At 40.2% G+C, this 21,215-nt stretch overlaps 1 protein-coding gene across 2 annotated transcripts in view; it reads right to left on the bottom strand.

Annotated features, from left to right (window-relative positions):
- LRP12 (LDL receptor related protein 12) overlaps positions 1 to 16,990 on the bottom strand; it is a 49,102-nt gene extending 32,112 nt beyond the window's left edge. For both annotated transcript variants that reach the window (XM_065831063.2, XM_071803866.1), the window contains exon 1: positions 16,633 to 16,990. In XM_065831063.2, the coding sequence (XP_065687135.1) occupies positions 16,633 to 16,711 (79 nt within the window). In that variant the 5' untranslated portion in view covers positions 16,712 to 16,990. The remainder of the gene's footprint in view (positions 1 to 16,632) is intronic.
- Positions 16,991 to 21,215: the final 4,225 nt, after the last annotated feature.

Raw genomic sequence — 21,215 nt, 5'->3', positions numbered from 1 at the left:
ATGTGTTTTAGTTTCTTTCTGATAGAATTTAAAAGCACTACAGAGTTCTCAAGAAAGCTCGTTTTCTTTAATTTACAAAAAAAGTTCACAGAAACCACAGACCTTGCAAATACTTGTGCAGACTTGTTTATGCAAAGTCTGGCAACTGCGTTTTTAGACCCTTAGCACCTATTCAGACTGAAACTGAATTTACACGAAACGTCACACAGTCTGCCCAGATATCTTCCAGTAATACAGGAATGTCTCTGTTCTTTATTAATGCTTCCCTAAATTAATTAAACTGTAGGAGTAACCTTGCACACATTCCTAACTCAGCATGCCACCATTCATATGGACTGCAACAACACAGTAAAAAGCACAGCCAAAGGAGCGGAGAACTCCTAAGGAAACGCACCTCTCACCTGTGCCTTCAGCATCTGTAAAACAAAGCTTTTTGTTAATGTCATGCGAACACCCATGTGCAAAATTATTCAGAATAATGAAATTAATGTGATCTATTCTAATTATAGAAGACAGAAGTGGAGATGTCACTGAGTTTCAAGGGAACCACAACATATAGATGCTTCCATTCTCACTATTTAAAAAGACATTCTATACACATAACTCTTTCTCTAGTGTTACTTTTCAGCTTCAAAATCTCAATCGCTATGATAGCAAAGGCTATTAACTAGCTGAACTAATTTTCTAGACTTGCCTAAACTATGCTGTTTATTACATATCTTCAGGACTTAGGAAGACTAAGAGCTGAACTTGCTTTAACTTGCCAGTTAGAACATTCTGCATTCCTCAAAATGCACCATGAACTCCTTCTATTCAAAGACGACAGATTGCCTGCAAGATGTGAAATTGATTTTACTCAGATTAATAGCTTCTTTAATTAAGAATCAGATCTTAAAATAGCCAAGGCTTACTCCAGGTACGAACATGTGTGCACGCATACTTGCATGAGTATGCTCCGCAACCATGTAAGAATTCTGTGTGTGACAGTCTTGCTATTTTAACATTCTTTTTTTCAAACAAATTAGTTTTAAAGCAAACAAATGATAAGGAAATGTCCAGTAAAATTTATAATCCAGTAAAACTTGTGTTTTATCCAAGTCCTATGTGCAGTTTGAGAAAACTCTGCTACAGCTACTGCATTTATTCAAGTTGTTGAGTCTAAAACAGAAAGCTTCAGGAAGCTCCATGGATATTTTAAGTCTAGTAGTAGCCTATATGTATTTATACAGGGTGTTTTAAAAAGACGTGCCCAATTTGAAATCACTACTGCTTGAAATTTGGGTCTATTTTTTTAAACACCCTGTATAATTAAAAAACAATAGAGAAACAGGTGTAAATCTGTAAGACCCAAACTAGTATTTCTTTCCCTCTCTTTGGAAAGGAGATCTTTCCTTTTGTCCCCCTTTCATGTTATCTGCTATTAATCCTGTGATTCTTGTCCTGCAAAAATGATGCTGGTGCCATACCTCACACATTAGCATGAGTATACCTGTAAAAGAGTGTAACACCCTTTTATTTCAGACGGTATGCAGTATCTTAAAAATAAATTTTCAAAATGTGTGGAGTTTTATTTACTTTCCTTATTATATCTGTAAAACATGGTAACATATTGCTGCAATTTTTCATAACAGCACAAATAAGCATTTATCATGATTATAACTTTATTGTGTCAGGAACTGTACAAACAAGAAAACCAACTATTGTTCCACAGAGCTCACTGCTTTGTGAACTGTATATGTCGCATTTTTTGTCTAGTAAAGGAAAGGACAGTAAAAAAAGCAAGATACATAGAACAACTGGACATCCCAGCCCACGAGGTGCCAAAACACAATCAGATGGCAGTGCTTTATAAGAACCACAGTAGAATCAAGAGGGTTTGAAGAAAGCAAATATGATGGCTTTGTGTTTCCCATGGACAGATCTACCCAGGTGGTGGGAAGCACAAAGGAAAGAATAGATAAACTTAAGTAACGTTAATAAGTGATAAAGCTATCAGTACTAAAGAGCCACTGCAGATCAACAGGATAGTAAAACCAAGTGAAACAGAACTTCGACTTAACAGGTGTCCTGTGCTAACACTCCTCATCATGCCTCATCTTCCCTTTCTCCTTCCAAATCACTCAGAACAAAGTTCAAACTTCTGAACACCAGGGTTGTCCCTTTCCCGAAGTGGAAACTTCAGGAAGCATTTAGAGAAGTCTCAATTAGACCAATTGTAATGAGGCCAGCTATAGAGACAGGAAAGCTTATGCGAAAGCAGTCGCAAAACAGTGATTGCAATATAGTTAACGCTTACACCTTATGTGATGAAAAGAAGTGCACATCTGACAGCCAGAACAGTTCTTTTCACATTGCACAGTACTGCAGGGTACTGGAGCCTCTTGCCACAGTGATTCCCAGTAGTTAGAAAAGATAAGCACAATCTTTTACTGTAAGGAACTAGAAACAAGAGTGTTGTATAGTACTATGACTCCACAATTGCAAAATGAAGCGAAGAAATCCTTTCTGTAGAGTTGAATAAGCATTCGACTTGACAGCCAGTTTAGGCAGCTGCAGTTCAGCAGAGTGCAGCACTTTCAAGACAGCCACGGGGTACATAACAATAGCCAAAGAAGGCAGAACAAAGTTTGTTTCAAAACACATAAGTATATCTTTTCCCTGCTGTCAAACTACATCACAAACTACACACAAATTACCACTGGAAAACTTGGAATGTGTTAAAGTAGACACACAGGTAATTTACTACATGGATTCTGGTTTTGACTTTTTTCAAGGTATTTGTTACAGAAATTAAGAAAACACAATTACGTGTAGATGCTATAGTGTACAATAAAGGCTGCTTGTATGACTCTGAATGCACTTTCCACGCCTACCCTCTATAGAGCCAGTAAGAAAAGTCTCACATTGTACAAGTCACAAAATCCCAAGTTTTATTACATTGCAGTAGCTCTAAACATGCAAGAGAAGTCCTGCATCCTTCACTTTTATCCCACTCTTTTTTGTAACACAGAATGTGAAGTGCACCCTGCTTTCCTTCTCAACCATGTGCAGATACTCCCTCCCTGACCCTCTGTCCACCACATACATGTACCCCAGGGCCACAGAATCATCATTTCCATCAGAGCACTTTGCAAGAAATTGGAAATGTCTATAAAATTCATTATAAATTCATTGTGCTCTGACCCTTCTTGTTTTAGATGTAAGTTCACAGTAATTCAAATGAGCAAATAGATTTCCAAGAAGTAAGATAATTGAAACGGGCACATTTACAGAGGTGTGAACTGGCCCATTCACTTCTACCTAACGTTACCACCTTAATAAAAAAGCCCTAGGGAGGTAAATGAGAAAGAAATAAGCTGCCTCCTTCCACGGAAACATGGTCACAGTTGGGGCTGTACCATCCCTCTCTGCCTCAATACAGCTGGTGTGAGGCTCCCAATTTCCAACAGCCCTGTTCACAGAATTGCCCATGTGCCAGTCCCACCAAAGGAGACAGGAAAGGGGGTTCATACACAGACACACTCCCCAGCCCCTCCAGGTCCTGGGATGTTCACCAAGAAAATACAGAGAGGTACACTGACAAACTTTTCCAACCCATGAGCCCTCCTGCGGGGAAAAGGCAGGTAGTCGTGTGTGTGCACACAGACGCTCTCTCCAGGACGGAGCTCCGGTGACAAAAGCAGAAATAGGAAGAGAAGCTTAAACATAATGAGAGGAATTAAAACCTTGGAGAAGAGAATGTGACCTATCAGGTATTTCCAAAATCCTTATCGCTATTTACCCTAACATTCATATTTGTAATTACCTTCCTGTATGCTATCCCTACACCTAGTATACCTTATCTCCACTTTTGCCTTGACAAAAGCTCTTCCACTGCCTCTTCTTTTCATTTATTCCTTTCTTGACCAAAAAATATTCTCACTACATATGCTTACATGAGTCATTAACTTCCTTCCTGAAAACAGTTAACAACTTTATTTCTACAGTCTAGTTTCCTAAAAAATCTTATTAAATATATGAGATACTATACCAAAACATATTTCAACTCTTCCTCCGAGGAAATCCTTGCCAAGCATCATTCAGATAAATACCTTAACTGAAGGTCAAGTTGCAGAATTCCTGCCTATCCCTTTGTCCATCCAGTTCAACCCCATACTGCAAAAGCCACTTCCAGCTGTTTATCTTGTGCATATTCACTGTTATCTGGCGATCTGAATATCAACTTGAACCTGGTTTCAGATGGATCACACAGCATAAGAGCAGTAGTGCACATCTGTACATTCCCCAAAACTTCCCAATATTTCGGACTATGTCTACCACATTTGGTTTAAGAGTAACAGTCCCAAAAATCCAGTTAATAGGAATTTCATTTTAAAAAAATATATTTTGTTCCAATATTAAGGTTTCATTGTACAATTTCTTGTTACTAAATTTATTGTATTCTATGTGGAATTACATTACTATTTGAGAAAAAATGCTGTACTGTCTGTTACCAATAAGAGACAGGTGGTCTGAAGGAGCTCTCTAAGCAGCAGCTCATCACTAAACCTTTTAAAGCTGCCTGCATCCAGTCACTTAAGAAACAACAGTCAAAACACACAACGGACTGTGTTTCTTATGAGCAGAAAAGGACTGGCATTTTGGGGATGAGAGAAATTGGTAGTCACACCTGTACAAACAGACAAGGATAAGAGTTGGAGTTTTAAATAAAGCAGTACAGAAACACTGCTCTCAAAGTAGCCTATTACGAGTTTCACAACGGAAACTCAGCAACTACATCTTTCCCAAAACAGTGTTGTTTGCATTTAAATGCTTTAGGACGACTCTTCACCCTCTATTTTCCTGCTGAGTGACAGACTAGTCTGCCTGCATGGAGGACTGAGACTTCTCCAAAGAGCAGTTCAGGTCAGTAAGCTATGCCCCTACTGCCTCTCATCCCTGTAATAAGTCTGTCTTTTCCCACACTGATTCCACCTTGAGTTAGGGCAAACCAACGCTCCCCACTTCACACTCCCACATAAAATCAGCATAGGGCCAGAAACGTGCAGTAACAAACTATCCATGCACAACCAAGGAACAGTTATTTATTTTCTGTGCTTCAGCTTCTACCCTGCGAACAATAATACTTGATGGGAATACCGGCAGCATGAGGGGTTATTAGCCTATCTTAATACTCAAACCTCAGATAATAAAAAACTTTTAGACTACATAAAAAAATATTTTAAAAGAAAAATATTCATTGAAGGCTTGTTTCCAAGCATGTGACATCAGTAAAGCACAGTAAGTTTAGATATGAATTAAGTTTATAATATTCTTTCTGTATAAGCCTGTTTATAAGAAGAAAGCACAGTACCAGCAAGTCACCACTTGATATCCAAGAGTTCTTCTACAAAGAGATGTCATATATGAAATAACAGCCAACTAAGGAAATAAACTCAAACAGGAGCTATTTGTTGGTGGACTATGATTCAACCAGCATATGAATGAAAAAAAAAAATGGTTTCTTGAAGAAAGGGATGAGGAACGCTCTGGAAAAACAGCTATGTAAAAAAGACAGTAGTATTTTGTGTTAATATTATTTTCCAAACTCAATAGGCAGTTGTAGCTTCTTTTCAATTTGCATGAAAAGCATTGTAACACTTGTGCATTGATGAAAGCAGATTACACCCCTTAGAATTCTCCACTGGTAACTCTGCCTAATGAATAATAATAATACGCCACAGTTTAAGGGCACTGTTTTCACTGTGTGTTTGCTATTCAAAAAAAAAAAGGAAGAGGATATCACTACAAGAGGTACAGTTCTGGGAAAGAAGCATAAAGGAAGTCTGGAATATTTCAAGGTATCTGAGTTTTCCATTCCTCATCTTTTATTGATAGTATATACATACACCACTTTCTAAAATTAGGAAGTACTTCCAAGTTGGTATAGATTGCAAAACGGAAGAGCAAGTCTTGTGATAAAGTATATACTATGAAGACAGAATACTTGCAAATTCGTACACTCTTTATACTTCACCACTGATTGTTATCCATTGACATTTCAAGACAACTTTTACATGGATTTGGTCATTGCAAGTGTTGTGGCACCAAGACATGATTTTTCAAGAGACCTGTGTATTCACTCTTCAAGTGTTTTAGCTGGTTCAGTCCCCAGAAGGTAACTGTTGGTCTTGCTGCAGCTAAAAGTGATGGTACAGATGGCACACCTGATGGTCTTTGACCTCTCCAAGCAAAACAAACTGTATAGGTTACTAATGTGGACCAACAACAGAAATAAATGGTCTACAATAATAGTTGATGGATAAAACTTTCAAATGTAGCTTTTTATAAAGATAACTTTGAGCTAATAAACATGCTACTGAAAATTCCTAAGGTCTAAAGTTAATTTCATTGCTTATAATTATCAAAGTGCAGGTAATAATTCTACTACTTTTTTAAAATCAGTTCATTCTGATTTGACTTTGATCTTACTGATGTCAGCAGTAAAATTTAAACTGATCACAACAAAGCACAGCAAAGTCAAGGCTGAGAGTGGATTAAAATTCTACACTCACTCCCTCCCTTCCAAACAAGTACATACATATTCAAAGCAATCACAGGACTTCGTAGTACTTACAGAAAATCATACACACATTGGAAAAACAAAGATTTACCCTGATTTTCTCAACTTCTGCTGACACAGAATTATGGATTAAGTCAGTTGCTAACTTCACTAAAGAAGGGTTAATGTGGTAGTCAACAACACAGGAGACAACAGAGCAAGTTAGTCTTGGCTTAGGAAACAAAGTTGTAGATTAATGACAAGTTCTTAGACTACCCTACACAAATATGAAAACTCTATATCTTCAGAAGTTTAACTGAAGAATACAGTACTTGGTAATTCTTTTTTTTTTTAAATAATCATGACCATGCTGCAACAGGGGATGCTTCACTCTACACTGCTACAGAAAGATTCTAAGGCTCAAATAGCTATGAGTTTCCTTTACAAGAATGTAGCTGGAAGAGAAAAATGAGTAAATTAGGCTTCAACACACTAATTCAGCTGTAAAATAAAGGGTAAAAAGCTACATACACAGGCAGACATTCCACTCTATTAAAAGCCGACCTGCTAACAAAATTCAGCACTTGCTCCTACACCCTTTTTAAAGGGAGACAGTGAATTTTAAAATAGCAAAAGATGCGACATAGCACTGTGACAAGTACAAGATCAATGTCAGACATAATGCCTACATGTTCGAATTTCTGTTTCTCTGCTTTTATATAACAAAGTATATCGCTCATTTAAGTGCACATCCTTCTAGTTTTAAGAGCAGATTTCCAGATATACAGAAAAAAGTAAACCCAAAACAATGGAACTCCATAACCTACAAAACATAAATTCTGATTACATGTCTAAATATATTGACACTTCAAAAATACATCAAAAGTACACGGTATTTCAGCACAGGCATGAAGGAGTTACTTAATCTGATGCCATGATCCTTACCTTAGTAGCAATAACTTATAAACTATGCTCAACAACTCACAACTTTAAAGCTAGTTCAGACCTCCTTCCCATGTTTTACTTGACTAACACACACATGCCTGGGAAAGCTCGCATGCTTATTTCAATTGAGGTGCTTTGAAGACTTCATTGGCTCCCAAATGTGCAGCATGTCAGCAAGTAGGATCTCAGACAAAAAAAAATAAATTCAGCTTTATTTTGGTCATTAATAATTTCTGAAACCTATTGCATTTCAAGTCAAATTCCTTCATGTCCAATGCTCTAAATGGCTGTCCAGAGTTCAGATCCACCTTTGTAAAGCCACAAACTAAAGACAGTTCCAGAAAAATGGCAAAACATTCAAATGTAGGCTTACTCACTTGATTGCCACATACATCTGCCTGGCCTCCATGCTTTTAATTAACATTTTAGACAGATGCACATCTGAATATTTCATGATACTCATTCCAAAAAGTCACTGTCAAATATTACTAGACCTTTCTGCTAGGAATGCACAGGGGGGTGTTTCTCAACTCCCCAGTCATGACTAACTTTTCATTCTGAGCAGATCTGACTTGCAAGGGAGTCAATCCCTGGGAGATGTCATGGCACAGGACAGTTTGCAGCACTGCTGCTTATCCTCATCTGCACATTTACAACAAAGGATCTCTTATTGCAGGAAAACTCCTTGTAGACCCCAAAGGCACCACCTGCAAGCTCTGTGGTTCCAACAGAAAGTGGGAAAAGCAGACTGTGTTCCTCACTATGGCAAGAGGATAAAGATAGAGTCCTTCTCCCAGTCTCATTCATCTACAGTGCAAGGGTGAAAGGGCTGTACAGTACTGCCACAGATTTCCACAATGGATGAAGAAACAGAAAGAGCTGCTATTGTGAACTTAATGAGATAGTAGTAACATTATCACTTGGCTTTGGTATATTGGATTGCCATTTACATTAGAACTGTGATATCACTGAAGCTCTGTTACAGCGCGCACAGATGACAGACACAACAGATAATTTGAAATGAGGGACTGGAGTGAGGCAAGCTAGACAACACCTAGGCAACAGGCACTAGAAACAGTGTTAGCTGGATCAGCAGCAACACTGAGGTCAGTAGTAACTGGAATCTAGAATCACACAACTCCCAGGCACATCCAGCAGTAAAGCTGCTAATAGCGCAAAATTGCCTAATGCCACTATCAGCCAGAAAGAGGAACACACAGCAGGGTCACAAAAAAGGATGTTTCAAAATGTTGACAAAAGCCATACGCTGAGTTACAAAATACTCAAAAAAATCTCTCTTTGTTCATCCACTTATTCTCTAAAGCACAGGTAAAATGCATGAATCCATAGCATCCCACTGCCTGAGAGTATGCACACAATTCCTGGGCTCCTCCTGCACTTAAACTCCTTTTCTTGCTTGCTGGTTACTCCTAAGAGTGACCTCTTAGACTGATTAGATGCTCACTCAGCCACCATAACAGCCCTTCAGATAAAAGGGCTGGTTTCCTTCCTCCCTTCCACTTGCACAGCCCAGACACAACAGCTTTTCTCCCAGACCACCTGGTTTCCTCTTCCACACAGAAGAACAGTTCTGCAACCTTTAGCTGTGAATGTGCCTTCCCAAGACGTCACAATCCTTCCCCCCCTGCCACTCCAGCTCTCTTGCCTTCATGAATACCCCTCACCACAGACACGGCCTAAACTTCAGCCATGGAACTGGTTGCTCTTTCAGTACCTTTACATAGGAAACACGAACAATGGAAGGTGCTCTGATGAAGAAAGCCATTTCTACAAAAGACACAACTACTCAAATCCATCTCAGTCAGCACTTCCAGCTGCATGTCACTGTGATCAAGAGACAGGCGACTGATGATTTTATCATTAATTTTCCTAATTCACCAATAGGCCTCTCTTTCAGAATATTTAAACTGATGTTTGCGTCATGGAAAAGAGAAATGTTCCGTCTCCATACTTTTAAATAATTATCAACTCGGAAAAAAGAAATATGTACTCTCCCAAGTCCAGTTACAAATACTTCCATAGAGTATAAACACTTACATGCACTTTTCTGAGCACTTCTCTAGAAGAGAGTAAATGGAAAAATGTAATTGCTTAGTAGTATGACGAGCAGATTGGAGTAAATACAAGAATATTATGAATAAAATAGCATGTTAATTATGAGTCTGGATTCATTCTTTCTTTGGAAAGGACTCTCTTTAGCTCTACGCCCAGGAAAAAAGAAGTGGAGGGTTAAAGCCTCCACTTAATACTGTATGATAATAGGAACACTGATATATATGGGTTCATTTACTGCAGGTGACCTATTCATTACCTTAGTCCCAGTTACTGCAGTATTCCTAATTGAAGCTTTTACTGTCTTTTACTTGACATAATCAAAACACAATTTCAATAGAAAGAAAACACCTATTGGGGTATACTAATGCACTGGACTGTAATATACTTCCTAAAGTGCAGAAAAAAGGTGCTAAACAAAGTCTCACAAAAATTAATTCATCTGCTCTGGCTTCTAGATTTTAGCTATATATGTAAGCACATGCATTTTCCCTACCAGTCGCATCAACAAGACTTCCATCTTCTGCCATAAAGTGCTCACCTTCAGTTACGAAGAAGTTCTTCCTAAAAAAGTAGTTCTTTAAATTATTAAGATCACTAAATTTTTAATAGATATTGTTGACTAGAACAAACTTATTACTAGTACTACTGGATAAATTAGAGGAAAATAAAAATCCTATGTTTTTTTCATGAAATAACTATTCTCACAATCTGTGCTTTCAGAGGGACCTATCTACATCTCCCAACAGGTTCACACAAAGCTGGAGTAGTAAAACCAAGCTACATAAGCCTCTACCAGAGTCATTTTTTCCTAAGTTTTTAACACAAACAAGTTCATTATAGACCTCCACCACATGCCATAGTGCGTGCACACTGCTTGTTAAGTGGATCATTCTACTGTTTTCTGGATGAAACTGACTTAAGAAGTCTGCTCTGATTACCCAGAGTCAGTGCCAGGGGCTTCCACTTCGCAGAGGAAACATCTCGGAGGTTACGGGAAGGGTAGCCATGAATTACAGACACACCATCAGACAGGTGAAAACACGCAGTTCACATCCTAATACATAGTTCAAGTGTACTTTCCACTTTCAGAGAAAGACAACTAGTTCACTTTCATTGCTTTGTGGAAAGTTTATAGTTCACTCAGAGTGAAAAAGTTAAGTTTTCTTGCACACTAAAAAAATCCACAACCCACCAAAGGTATCCGGGAAAGTACCGACAAGTCATGAGATGCTTAAATGAAAAGTGAGACCATCTTATGACAACTCTAGCTACTAAACCAAATGTTTTTGTGTGACTTTTCTTTTTCCCCTTCAAAATATGCTCCACTTGTAAGCTTCCTTTCATTTTTGGGGGCTCTTATTCTTACTTGCTGACTTACTTTTGATCCAGTAACAAGTAAGTCAGAGGGGTGGAAAAAGATGGACAACTACTTTTTTTTTTTTCCTGACTAGTTCCAGGAAGTTGTCCCTTGCAAAAAAAGATGAGAAAGTTATACAGAAATTACCTCAAAACCTACAATTCGGTGTCAAATAGAATAGCAAGAAAAAAAATATCTAGCAGATAACTACTAAATATTCTTGTCTCACTAAAAAGACACCATCAACATGGTAACAATATAGCAAAAGTTATAGTATATTCAAATTTAAAGCATCTGTTCAGAGAAACAAGTTGGAACTAAAATTTAGAATAGTGCTTTTCAAAGTATTCACATTGATCTGTCAATTATGTTAAATTTAGTAGTTTAAACTTAGAAACTGACAAGAATCAATACTATATATTTCAATGCAACAGTAAACCTTCATGTAATAAAGCACGAGTAAACGAACAACTGCAGAAAAAAAAAAAGTATAGAAAACAAAAAATAACAATACCATTTTCCAGAGTACAGTATCAGATAGCCTGCTATAAACCCCTTGGAGCATTTATCTGTACTGAGGGGATAAACACAGGAACTCTGATCTACAACCAACCTCCACAGTATTGAGTGCATCGGTACCCTGTATTCTCTTACAACCACGTCAACCAAGCAGGTTGAATCTTGCTGACTGACACCTCAAAAGCGATCGGTACTGTAAAATCTTACAGCTAGTAACTCTGAAACACATACAAGCCAAAAAAATCACAGGTTGTTTACAAATCACACTCTTTCATTAATGCCTAGCTAGATAACTCAGCTGTCCTGGTATTTAACATCATCATTAACGATCTGGGACAATATGGAACATTAAAATTGGAAAATGTAGAGACATCTACAAAAGAAAACCCACACTATTTTTACTGTACAAACAGTATTCATTAATTTAAAAAATTATGGAAATTAATGAGTTACACTTAACAAGTATGAAAATAATGTCTACAGCTTGGGAAACTGAAGTGTATGGTAAAAGATAAATGATGTGTGGAGGTATGTTCCTAACATATCAAAGATACTAAGTTTAAAACATGAGATTGGGGAACGAACCACAAGACTGATCATAGCTGCAAGTTTTAGCCTGGTTAAATATAAAACAATGTGTTTAGGGCTTAGCTGAAAATAATACCCATACAGTTTACATCTATTTGATACTAACATAGGACTAAAGCAAAGGAGTCACACAGATTCAGCTGTAGGGCCCTTCCAACATTAACTCGACAGAGCTCCTCCACTCCTAGCAATGACAGGAACAGCCAAATAAGCCACACTAATTATCCACGTTCCTCTGATGACAGGAATGGAGTCGGGTGGCTTCTGTCCTGATTTCGGCTACAGGTACCTCTCTGCTCTTTCTCTGGCTGACAATGTTCTCATTTAGTGCATAATAATAACCACACCAACTATCTTAGATGTAATTTTCATACTCTTTTTGCTACAAGGTTGTCTAGGATGTGGGTTTTTACTTCTCTCAAATGAACACTGCTTTAAATATTGTCCATGTGACCTCAGAGATGTTTTGGCTACAGACCTAACTGTGACTCTGCACAGCCAGCTGAATATGGATGTACTTGCACAACTTGACATATGATCAAGTTATCAGAGAATATAAATTTCTATGGCATTAAAATTAGGACACTTTCACTTCAAGGACTACAAAACCATTCTAGCAAATTGAATGCAGCAGTTTTGCCAATAACGTGATTTACAGCTTCGCAAAATGTAACTGTTCAATATATCACAAAAGTATCACTAAACAGTGACGTTCAAGAGTTTAAGGTACTATTATTTTTTAAGCCAAGCCATTCCTTTAGGACAGTCTGTTCCGGCTTTATAGTTCAGCTTCTTTAGAAAATTAAATAAACTGGCTGGCAGACTTTATTTGCTTTCATGATTCAGGCTATTCTTTCAAACAAGGTGAACAAACCTGAAGAATTATTTATTCTTCCTCACACCATCATTAGCAAACTGATCGGTAAGTAAAATCTGGGTCCTGACCTGTGAACTTTTATGACAATTTTGCCTGCATTATCTTAAAACCAATTGAAGAATTACTCATATATATATAGTCTCATTGTAATATCAAGCAACATTTGTACCACAGAAACCTGAAATGGCTCTAACCCAAAACTAAGTGTTTTAAAGCTCATATAAGGATAATATGTCTTTCTTTAATGGGACAGAATAATGTCAATAGCATTGCAGTCTCAGCAGTAACATACAACATTGTTACAACTAAAATTTTTGGCAATAATAATTTTCTGACCTCTGCTAATGTTTTTCAATCATTGGTGCTTCTAGAAGTACTCACTAATGCCAAACCCATCCTGGAGATGAAGAAAATAAAGATTGATCTTTACCTGCCCCTATCTTCTACCTTTGGACTGTTTTAGGCTTGCTGTCCCACTACTTTAATTGTTTTTACGTGATACTCATTACATCTGGCAAAGCCAGAAGCAGGGAAATTTACCTACTGTACTACTGCTCTGACTATTACCAACTGTACAGAACACAGCTCCCTGTAGCCTTCTGTTCAGTGGGACAAATTCAAATTAATATATTGGGGTGACAAGTATAGCTAAGACTACAAAACATTCAACTTTCCAGAAATCTGGAGAAGCCAAATATCTATGCTTCCAGACTCTGTTCCAAAGGAAAGCATATCCTAGCTTTTGCACTGTGCCACCTCAGAGACCCTTTCATAACTCAGCCTCTGCTCTGGAACACTAATCCCTCCCAACCGGTCCTGAAAATGCAGCATCACGGCATCATCCTGTTAAGCATTAAATAAAAATCAAACAAAACAGTAACATTAGGAATTATATTCTCTGTTCTAAGCTTGTGTTCTAACAAGAAAATGACTAAGATTAATTTGATTTCCAGTTGATCAATCAGCAAACTTTGGTTTGAAAAACACTACCCTCAAGAGCAGGACCAATTTCTCAAATGAATTTCTCCCCTAAAGAAACCACTTTACACCAACATACGGTTCTGTTTTGAACTCAGATAACTGTTAAGGCCTTTGAGTTATGCAGAAATCTCTCCATATTTGTCCCACTAAAGGCCATGCCAGGATTATACAGATGCCCATACAATCAATTATTTCGTAGATATTATACTCTCAAGCCAACAGGAAGTCCAGACACAGTGAAAACATATACCATTGCCCAACACCCCACCAAGCTACAATTCTCTTTAGTTGCTATTCCAATATTTCACTCATCAGTATTCCTCCTTCTCAAATTTTTATAATTATAGTCATCATCAGTGAATTTTTAAAACCTTCCTTCCATCATCCTTCTAACTACAAGAAAACAGAGAAACATTCTCTGGAGAAGTCGATGCCCACATATCAACCTTGGTGAATTTAGTATTTTAATTAGTGGAAAATTCTAGATATTATAGCTGTGGAAACTGCATCAGCAAAGGCAACCCAAGTGATGCACTACTGCTTTTCCAAACATGCATTTACATAGAGTACCACCTACTGTATTCAAAGCCTTAACAGGCAGTAACATGATGATATCTACAAGGCTTTGCTGAGAATCAACATCATAGTCCAGAGCTCTGCTGTCAGCAGTACCTTCCATCAAATTCATGCTGATATTAGTTTAGTTTGGAAGAGTTAAAAGCAGTTGTACAGGAAGGTAAAATGCTTTAATAGGGAATAGTTCCCACTCCTACTTCCTTCTCCCAAAAGAAACAAACAAGAGAAACCAAAACGACAGCTAAAGATAGGGCTACACTACACAGCGAATGCTCACTTTCACTTTGGATGCTCTAGCATTCCTTTCCTTTGAGAAGTGAAACTGGTCAGAACTTCAGATATTTGTAACAAAAACTGTCAGAAGAAACTAATCCCTCGTGAGGATAAGGCAGCACACTGATCAAAATAAGCAGCAGCTTCTTCTTCCCGGTAGTGGTGATAGATGGCAAAGGCTTCCCAGCAAGACAAAAGAAACTTATAGAGCCTTTGTTCTTGGTTGAAATTTGGAAAGCCTTGATTAAGGCCTAAGGAAAATGTTATTCAGCAAGAATTTTATTTTGTTGTTTTTTCTCTAACTAAAGATTGTGCTTGTGGTTTAAATTTTTATAGTGGAAATGCTGACAATGCTGCCTAAGTATCTATATACTGAAGTTAGGCTGATGAGGCATATCACGACAACTGTAATTTTTGCTTTTTACTTCAATTCTGTCATAATAAACAAATACAGAGTTTGTTAAAAGCCCTTGCACAGAAGTTTAATTTCTCAAGTATACAAACATAAGGACAGCTTAATTATGCAGACTTGAGATTTTCCCTACCAGTTCCTGCTCTACCATAAGCCAACTCCTTTCCAGTTATGTTTTTACTGTAGCTTTTGACATATCAAATTTTTAAAAGCCCACTAAATATTAAAATTATTTTCCTTAACTTTGTGTGTATTTAAAAGACCAGCTGCTATCTTGCTTGCTTCATGCACGTAGGGCCCCTCAAAAACTAACTTACACCAGTAAAACTATTCAGCTACAGGTACTGATGTAGCTGTAGTTATTTTTGAAGCAACCTACCTTCTAGTCACCTAAGTATGAAATGTTCTTACAAATTCCATGGTACATCTACACTTCAAGAGTTCACATGGATCTCTGCAGCACAGACATGGGCTGGACAAAGCCCTCTGCACAGACAAACACAAAATATTTAATATACTCAATTACGTGTTTAAAGCAAAGGCACCTACTTAAGAAACTGCTAAATCCGGGCCCCTATTGCTGTCCTCTGTGCAAGGCACGTGCCCAGCTCCGTGCCAAAGGCTGCTTCCCACGTCAGGGGCCCACAGACACAACCTACGCTCAAGTTCATAAAACAAACACAACTCTGTGAGAAAACATGCGACACTATCAGTGTTTCAATTTATTGCATGTTAGTGGGCCACTTACGTACTGTAAAAAACAATGTAAGTACATTCCCTAACACATTTACACAAGTATTTTTCATTAGCAGTTCTGTTTTAAAGACAGGTTTATAGCCATAAGTGAAATGCCACTCAGGCATGAACTGAAAACAGGCTGAGGAGAAGCGATGGTCCCTGGAAGGGCTCCAAGGCCTGTGCTGATGTGTGACAAACTCAGCACACCGGGCCAGAGCCCCCGCAGCCCCTCCGAGGGGCTCGCCCTGTCCCCACACACCAGCCCGACCGGACGCGGAACATCTCCCAAGCATCCCCATTATGCACAGACTGCGATTATTGGTGACTCAGAGGATTCGGGGTTGGTTTGTTTGCGCGGCCGCACGCCAACTCCGGAGTTCCGGCAACGCACATCTGCGAGAGAGAAAGCAGAGGGCAGCTGGGCCAGATCCCAGACTCCGTTCTAAGGACTTCCCAGAGGAGATTTCCGCCCACCTCCACAGATACGAAAAAACCCGGAGCGAGTCCCGGAGCAGCCGAGTTCGGAGGGGAGGACAGGGCTGGCGAAGTATAGCGACACCAGTAGGGTCGCCGCGTGGACAGCGGTAGCGGTCCCGGGAGGCCGAGGGACCCCCCGCCAGCCGGGCCGCCGCGCCGCGGGAGGCCGGCCGGGAGAAAGGCCGCTTTGTTCCCCCTCCCCCGCGGCGGGCGGCCGCCTCCCGGCCCGGCAGACGGAGGCGGACGGGTGGCGTCACTGCCCCGGTACCTACCGCAGCAAGAGACAACCAGGAGCAGGAGCTGCGCAGACCTCCAAGCCGGGGAGCCTTCTGCGCTCCCCCAAGGGGCCATAACACCAGCCCGCAGGGCAGACGAGGAGCCGGACCTGCCCCCGACACGGAGCCGGAGCCGCCGCAGCCGCAAGAAGGGCTGGCGGCGCCTCGCCCAGCGGAGCAGCCGCCTCGGGGAGCGCTAGCGGCCCGCACACCCGCGCCTCATCCGGCCGCCCGCGGAGCCATGGGCCGCCGCCGCCACCTCCGCCGGCCTCGGCCTCCCTCCACCTCTTGCCGCGCCGCTTCCTCCTCCCCGGCTGCGCTCCGCCGCGGCTGCGCACTGGCGGCCCGAGCGCATGGAGGCGCTCCCGGCAGCCGCGGGCCGGGCGGGCGAGCGGGGCGGAGCAGCGGCCCCCAGACGGCGGGGGAGGGACCGGGCCGCCGCGCTCCGCCCTCCGCCACCTCCCGCTCCTCCTCCTCCGTCGGCGCCGCCAGGCTTCGGCACGCCCTTGGCAGCGCTCCGCCTGCCCCGTCGCGGGAAGCGTTGCTACCGTCCGCCTCCGCGAAGGCTGGGTCCCCAGGGTCTGCGTCCCGTGGGGCGGCCGGTCCGCCCGGGGCGCGCCTTCGTGTCGCTGACCCGTGGAGGCGACCTGCGAGGAGAAGGGTTCAGACGGGGGAGGGACGGAGGGTGAATCTTCCCGTCACTGCGGCGGCAGAGCAGCCGGATTCCCGGCTCACACGTGCAGTAACCAAACGGGTGTTTGGACATCCTGGCTGGCTGTCCTGAGGAAAACTCTGTGTGGGAAATCAAACCCAGTTTGTAAAGCACAGAGTCACCACGGCAGCTGGCGTGTTTCTGACCTCCAGATCTGCACTTCACCAGTGAGACTGAAAAAATACTGTGAAAGCAAAAAGCATAAATGCTGTAGATGTGTAGTATCCAAAATTATGGACTCCATGGAAATTTCTTGCGACACTTTCAGTTCAATTACAATTGCCCATCTTTCACCCTCTGATGACACCATTTTTCCGTTGCACATGGTTATCTGTCACACTCAGTTGTTAACCAAGTGTCACAAGCAAGTGGGATTTACAGCACAACTTCTATATTTAACTTGAATTTTGCAGTGCTGTTGCAGAATGGGAGAAGGGTTTATTGCCTCTATTCTACTGGATCAACTGATCTAGAATCATAGAATAATTTAGGCTGAAAAAGACCCCTACGATCATTGAGTCCACCACTAAACCATGTCCCTAAGTGGCACATCTACACATCTTTTAAAACCCTTCAGGGATGGTGACTCAGCCACTTCCCTGGGCAGGCTTTTACAATGCCTGACAACCCTTTCTGTGAAGAAATTTTTCCTATCTAAACCTCTTCTGCTGCAACTTGAGGCCATTTCCTATCATTTGTTCTCTTGATTTCTCCTACATTTCTTTCCCAATCCTCATCTGTTTGCAAAAGAAGAGAAGCATATTGAGGGGATGTCTTTTTTTTGGGAGAGAGGAGAGGTTTATTTAAGGGTGAACATCTGGATGAAGATGCAGAATTAATAACAGTCACCAAAGAAGGCAGGTAAACCAGACAAACATGAATGCGTTCCAACTATCTGAGTTGTGGTGCAGGAACACCTTGTACTAGAGATGGTATCGTTAAGTTTAATAATTCTCAATGGATTAGTCTTCAGTAAATTTGTCCAGTCATAGTTTGAACCTCTAGGGGATGTGACTGTTCAACTCTCAGAAGCCATGAGTACGTATGCAGAATTAACACTTTAAGAGAGAAGAAAACACAGCCTTTGTTTATAGTTTTATACAAGTAAGTAAAGTATTCACAGGGTCTTAGCCAACAACCTTCTTGGTTTCCTTCTACTTGCAAGTCTAACCAACTTCTTCAGTTAAATCTCAGCTATCCTTTTTTCCACCCAGTGTATCCCATTCCTCTTTTTGTTTTTAATTATTAACAATGGGCCACTGTGAAGACGTTCATGAAGTCTGGTCTGTAGCCACAGAGAGAAGGAATACTGCTTTTATGAATAGGCACCACACAGAGCCTGTGGCCACACATGGACTTCTAACCCTCCCACAGTAATTATAGCTGTATGTGCTGCGTGCAAGTCCCTACTGGAACCTGTTAAACTCTCTGCCATAGAGACAGGTCAACATTAAACAAATCAGCATATGATCCATAGCCTTCCTCCACTCCACCCAAAGTTATTTCTGTCTATCTGGTTCAATCCAGTTTCTACCACCCAGTTGTATGCTGTTGAGGTGCAACATGATTCTCTTTCCATAGATTCTAGTTGCATAACAAAGAAGACAACAGTAATTATCTTTTCAGATTAAATGCTATTCCAAACAATGCAAATACCTCTTGCCAAACTATCCTTTGCCATGTACCCATGTTGATCGTTCATGGAAGCAGAGAGCAAAATATGAAGCCCTGCCATCGTGTGCTTAATTTAAACATTGTTCTCAAAGATGAAGAGTGAAGGATGATATGCAAAAGAACCCTGCCTCAGCACTAAGTGAGCTTGGCAATCAAAAGGTGAGATACTGAAGTAATGATCTAGAGAAAAAAACCTCTGCAGGAGCAGTTTGCCTGCATATGAGATGAGCTGGATCTTGTAAGTCCAGGGAAGAGAATGTCTTAGTAGTTCAAATAAGACACTCAAGATGTCAAGCAACATCTTCCCTTATCATACGCTTAGCAAGTTCACCAAATCTGTGAACTTTAAAGTATTTCAAAAGACTTCTTTCCTAGCAAAGTTATCTGAGTAAAAAGTCTTACTCCTTTTTTTTTTTCCCCCTGCTCCTTCTGTTGGCCTCTGCTGAGAGCTGTCTGTCTTAATCTCTTTGATGTTTGGGGAGAAGAAGATTGTTTCTCCTATGCCTGAAAAGTACACAGTAAATTATAGATGTTACTTAGCTATGATTGCATTTTTTTCTTGTTTGTTTGTTTTTACTCTTATCTGAAGATGACTAAAAAAAGTTTATCACTAGGAATCACTTTAAGCTGGTACAGAAGCTGACACCATCTTTCTTTTGTATTTGAAGGTAGGTGAAGACAAAATATCCTGAAAGTGCACACATGATTCACCTTGAACCAAAGCAAGGTTGTAACAGGCAGTCATTCTTCTGTCTGAACCTCAAGATTGACACATGAACCTACTGAAGCAGCTTCAGCAACAATTACCATGCACCAACCAGTGATATCAGCATGTGATTTTTCCCCTGTAGTTTTACTTTCAATGTTGTTTTCTCTTTAACAATTGGTTGTTTACAGTCACTTCAGTTCAGCTTCACTCCACTACCTGCCACACATGCTTTCTTCTCACCATCTTCTTTTTTTTCTCTTCGTATCAGTTCATCACCAGTTCTCCCTTTCTTATGTCACTTCGGACTATGCTGTTAGCAAGTACCACCCACAGATTTAACAGCAATTTTATGACCCATTGTAAATGTTATTCCTGGTTCATTCATTTCTCTCTGTTCCTGCTCTGTCTGTAACATGGTAGGAGACAATATTACAGTATGTCTCCCTAATGCCAAGGCCTGGTTGGGACCTCCTGGCATCATTTTAATGCACAATGAGAATGGGGACCACTTAAGTTGTTGACTAGATTTCAGCTAAATGAAGTAACAGTAGTTCTGCTTTGCCAGTCTAATTATTTTCTGTTCCATATCCTCCAATCAGGTGAGTTCATAAGAGATGTTGGTGTATTCAGTAGCAGTGTTTAATTTTCACACCTGAATTTTTCTTCACCTGTTTTTTGCAGAACAACTTGAGAACTTTATCAGAAAAAGAACTTCAATGAAATTCTAAATATTCTTATTTTGTGACATTAATTTTTCCAAAACAATTATTTATAAAGTATAAAAAAGTAGGCAGAAGAGGAAATAGATTTCTCTCGCAGACTTTCATTTGTTTTACAGCACAGCATATGAAGACTGGGACAAAAATTACTTGTTCAATCTATTCAGTGATCTTTATTTTTTTTTAACAACCAGTTCTTTGCACAGCAATTGCCTAGAGTGCTAATAAACTAGATTTTTATTCTACATTATTTGTAATACGACACCACAGCTATCTCAAATCTAGAGTACCCTCCATAACTTCACTGCAAAATGATGAAAGACAGGAGAAAATGATGCCAGAAATGTCTGGATCAAGGCCATCGCATTAAAAATATATAGCATATAGCAGAATCTGCTTGTGTTGTGCTGGTGTACATATTAGTATTGCTGTTGTGTGCTGGAGAAAATATATCAAATGTGTTAAGTGATCATTTATTTCCCTGGTATTTATTAGTATCTCTGTGCAGTCTAGAGGCCAATCAAGAGCAGGGTCACATTATGCTGAGGACTGTACAAACGTAGGACATGCTGTACTTTGTACAGTGCAAACCACTCCAAATATAGGTCGGTTAACTGTAAATGAACTATGTCTGGAGCCAGTGATAATGTAGCTGCATCCTTGTAGCTTGCACCCAAAAAATTTTGCAGGGCATATTAGTTAAAGCAGTGTGGTCCACTAACTGCTTCTGGGATTCACATTGGTTTCTTCAAACCACCGCAGACCA

The sequence above is a fragment of the Patagioenas fasciata genome, chromosome 2 (genome assembly GCF_037038585.1).
Source record: "Patagioenas fasciata isolate bPatFas1 chromosome 2, bPatFas1.hap1, whole genome shotgun sequence".
NCBI lineage: Eukaryota > Metazoa > Chordata > Aves > Columbiformes > Columbidae > Patagioenas > Patagioenas fasciata.
The sequence above is the reverse complement of the archived record's forward strand: the minus strand, read 5'-3'. Positions and strand labels throughout refer to the sequence as shown.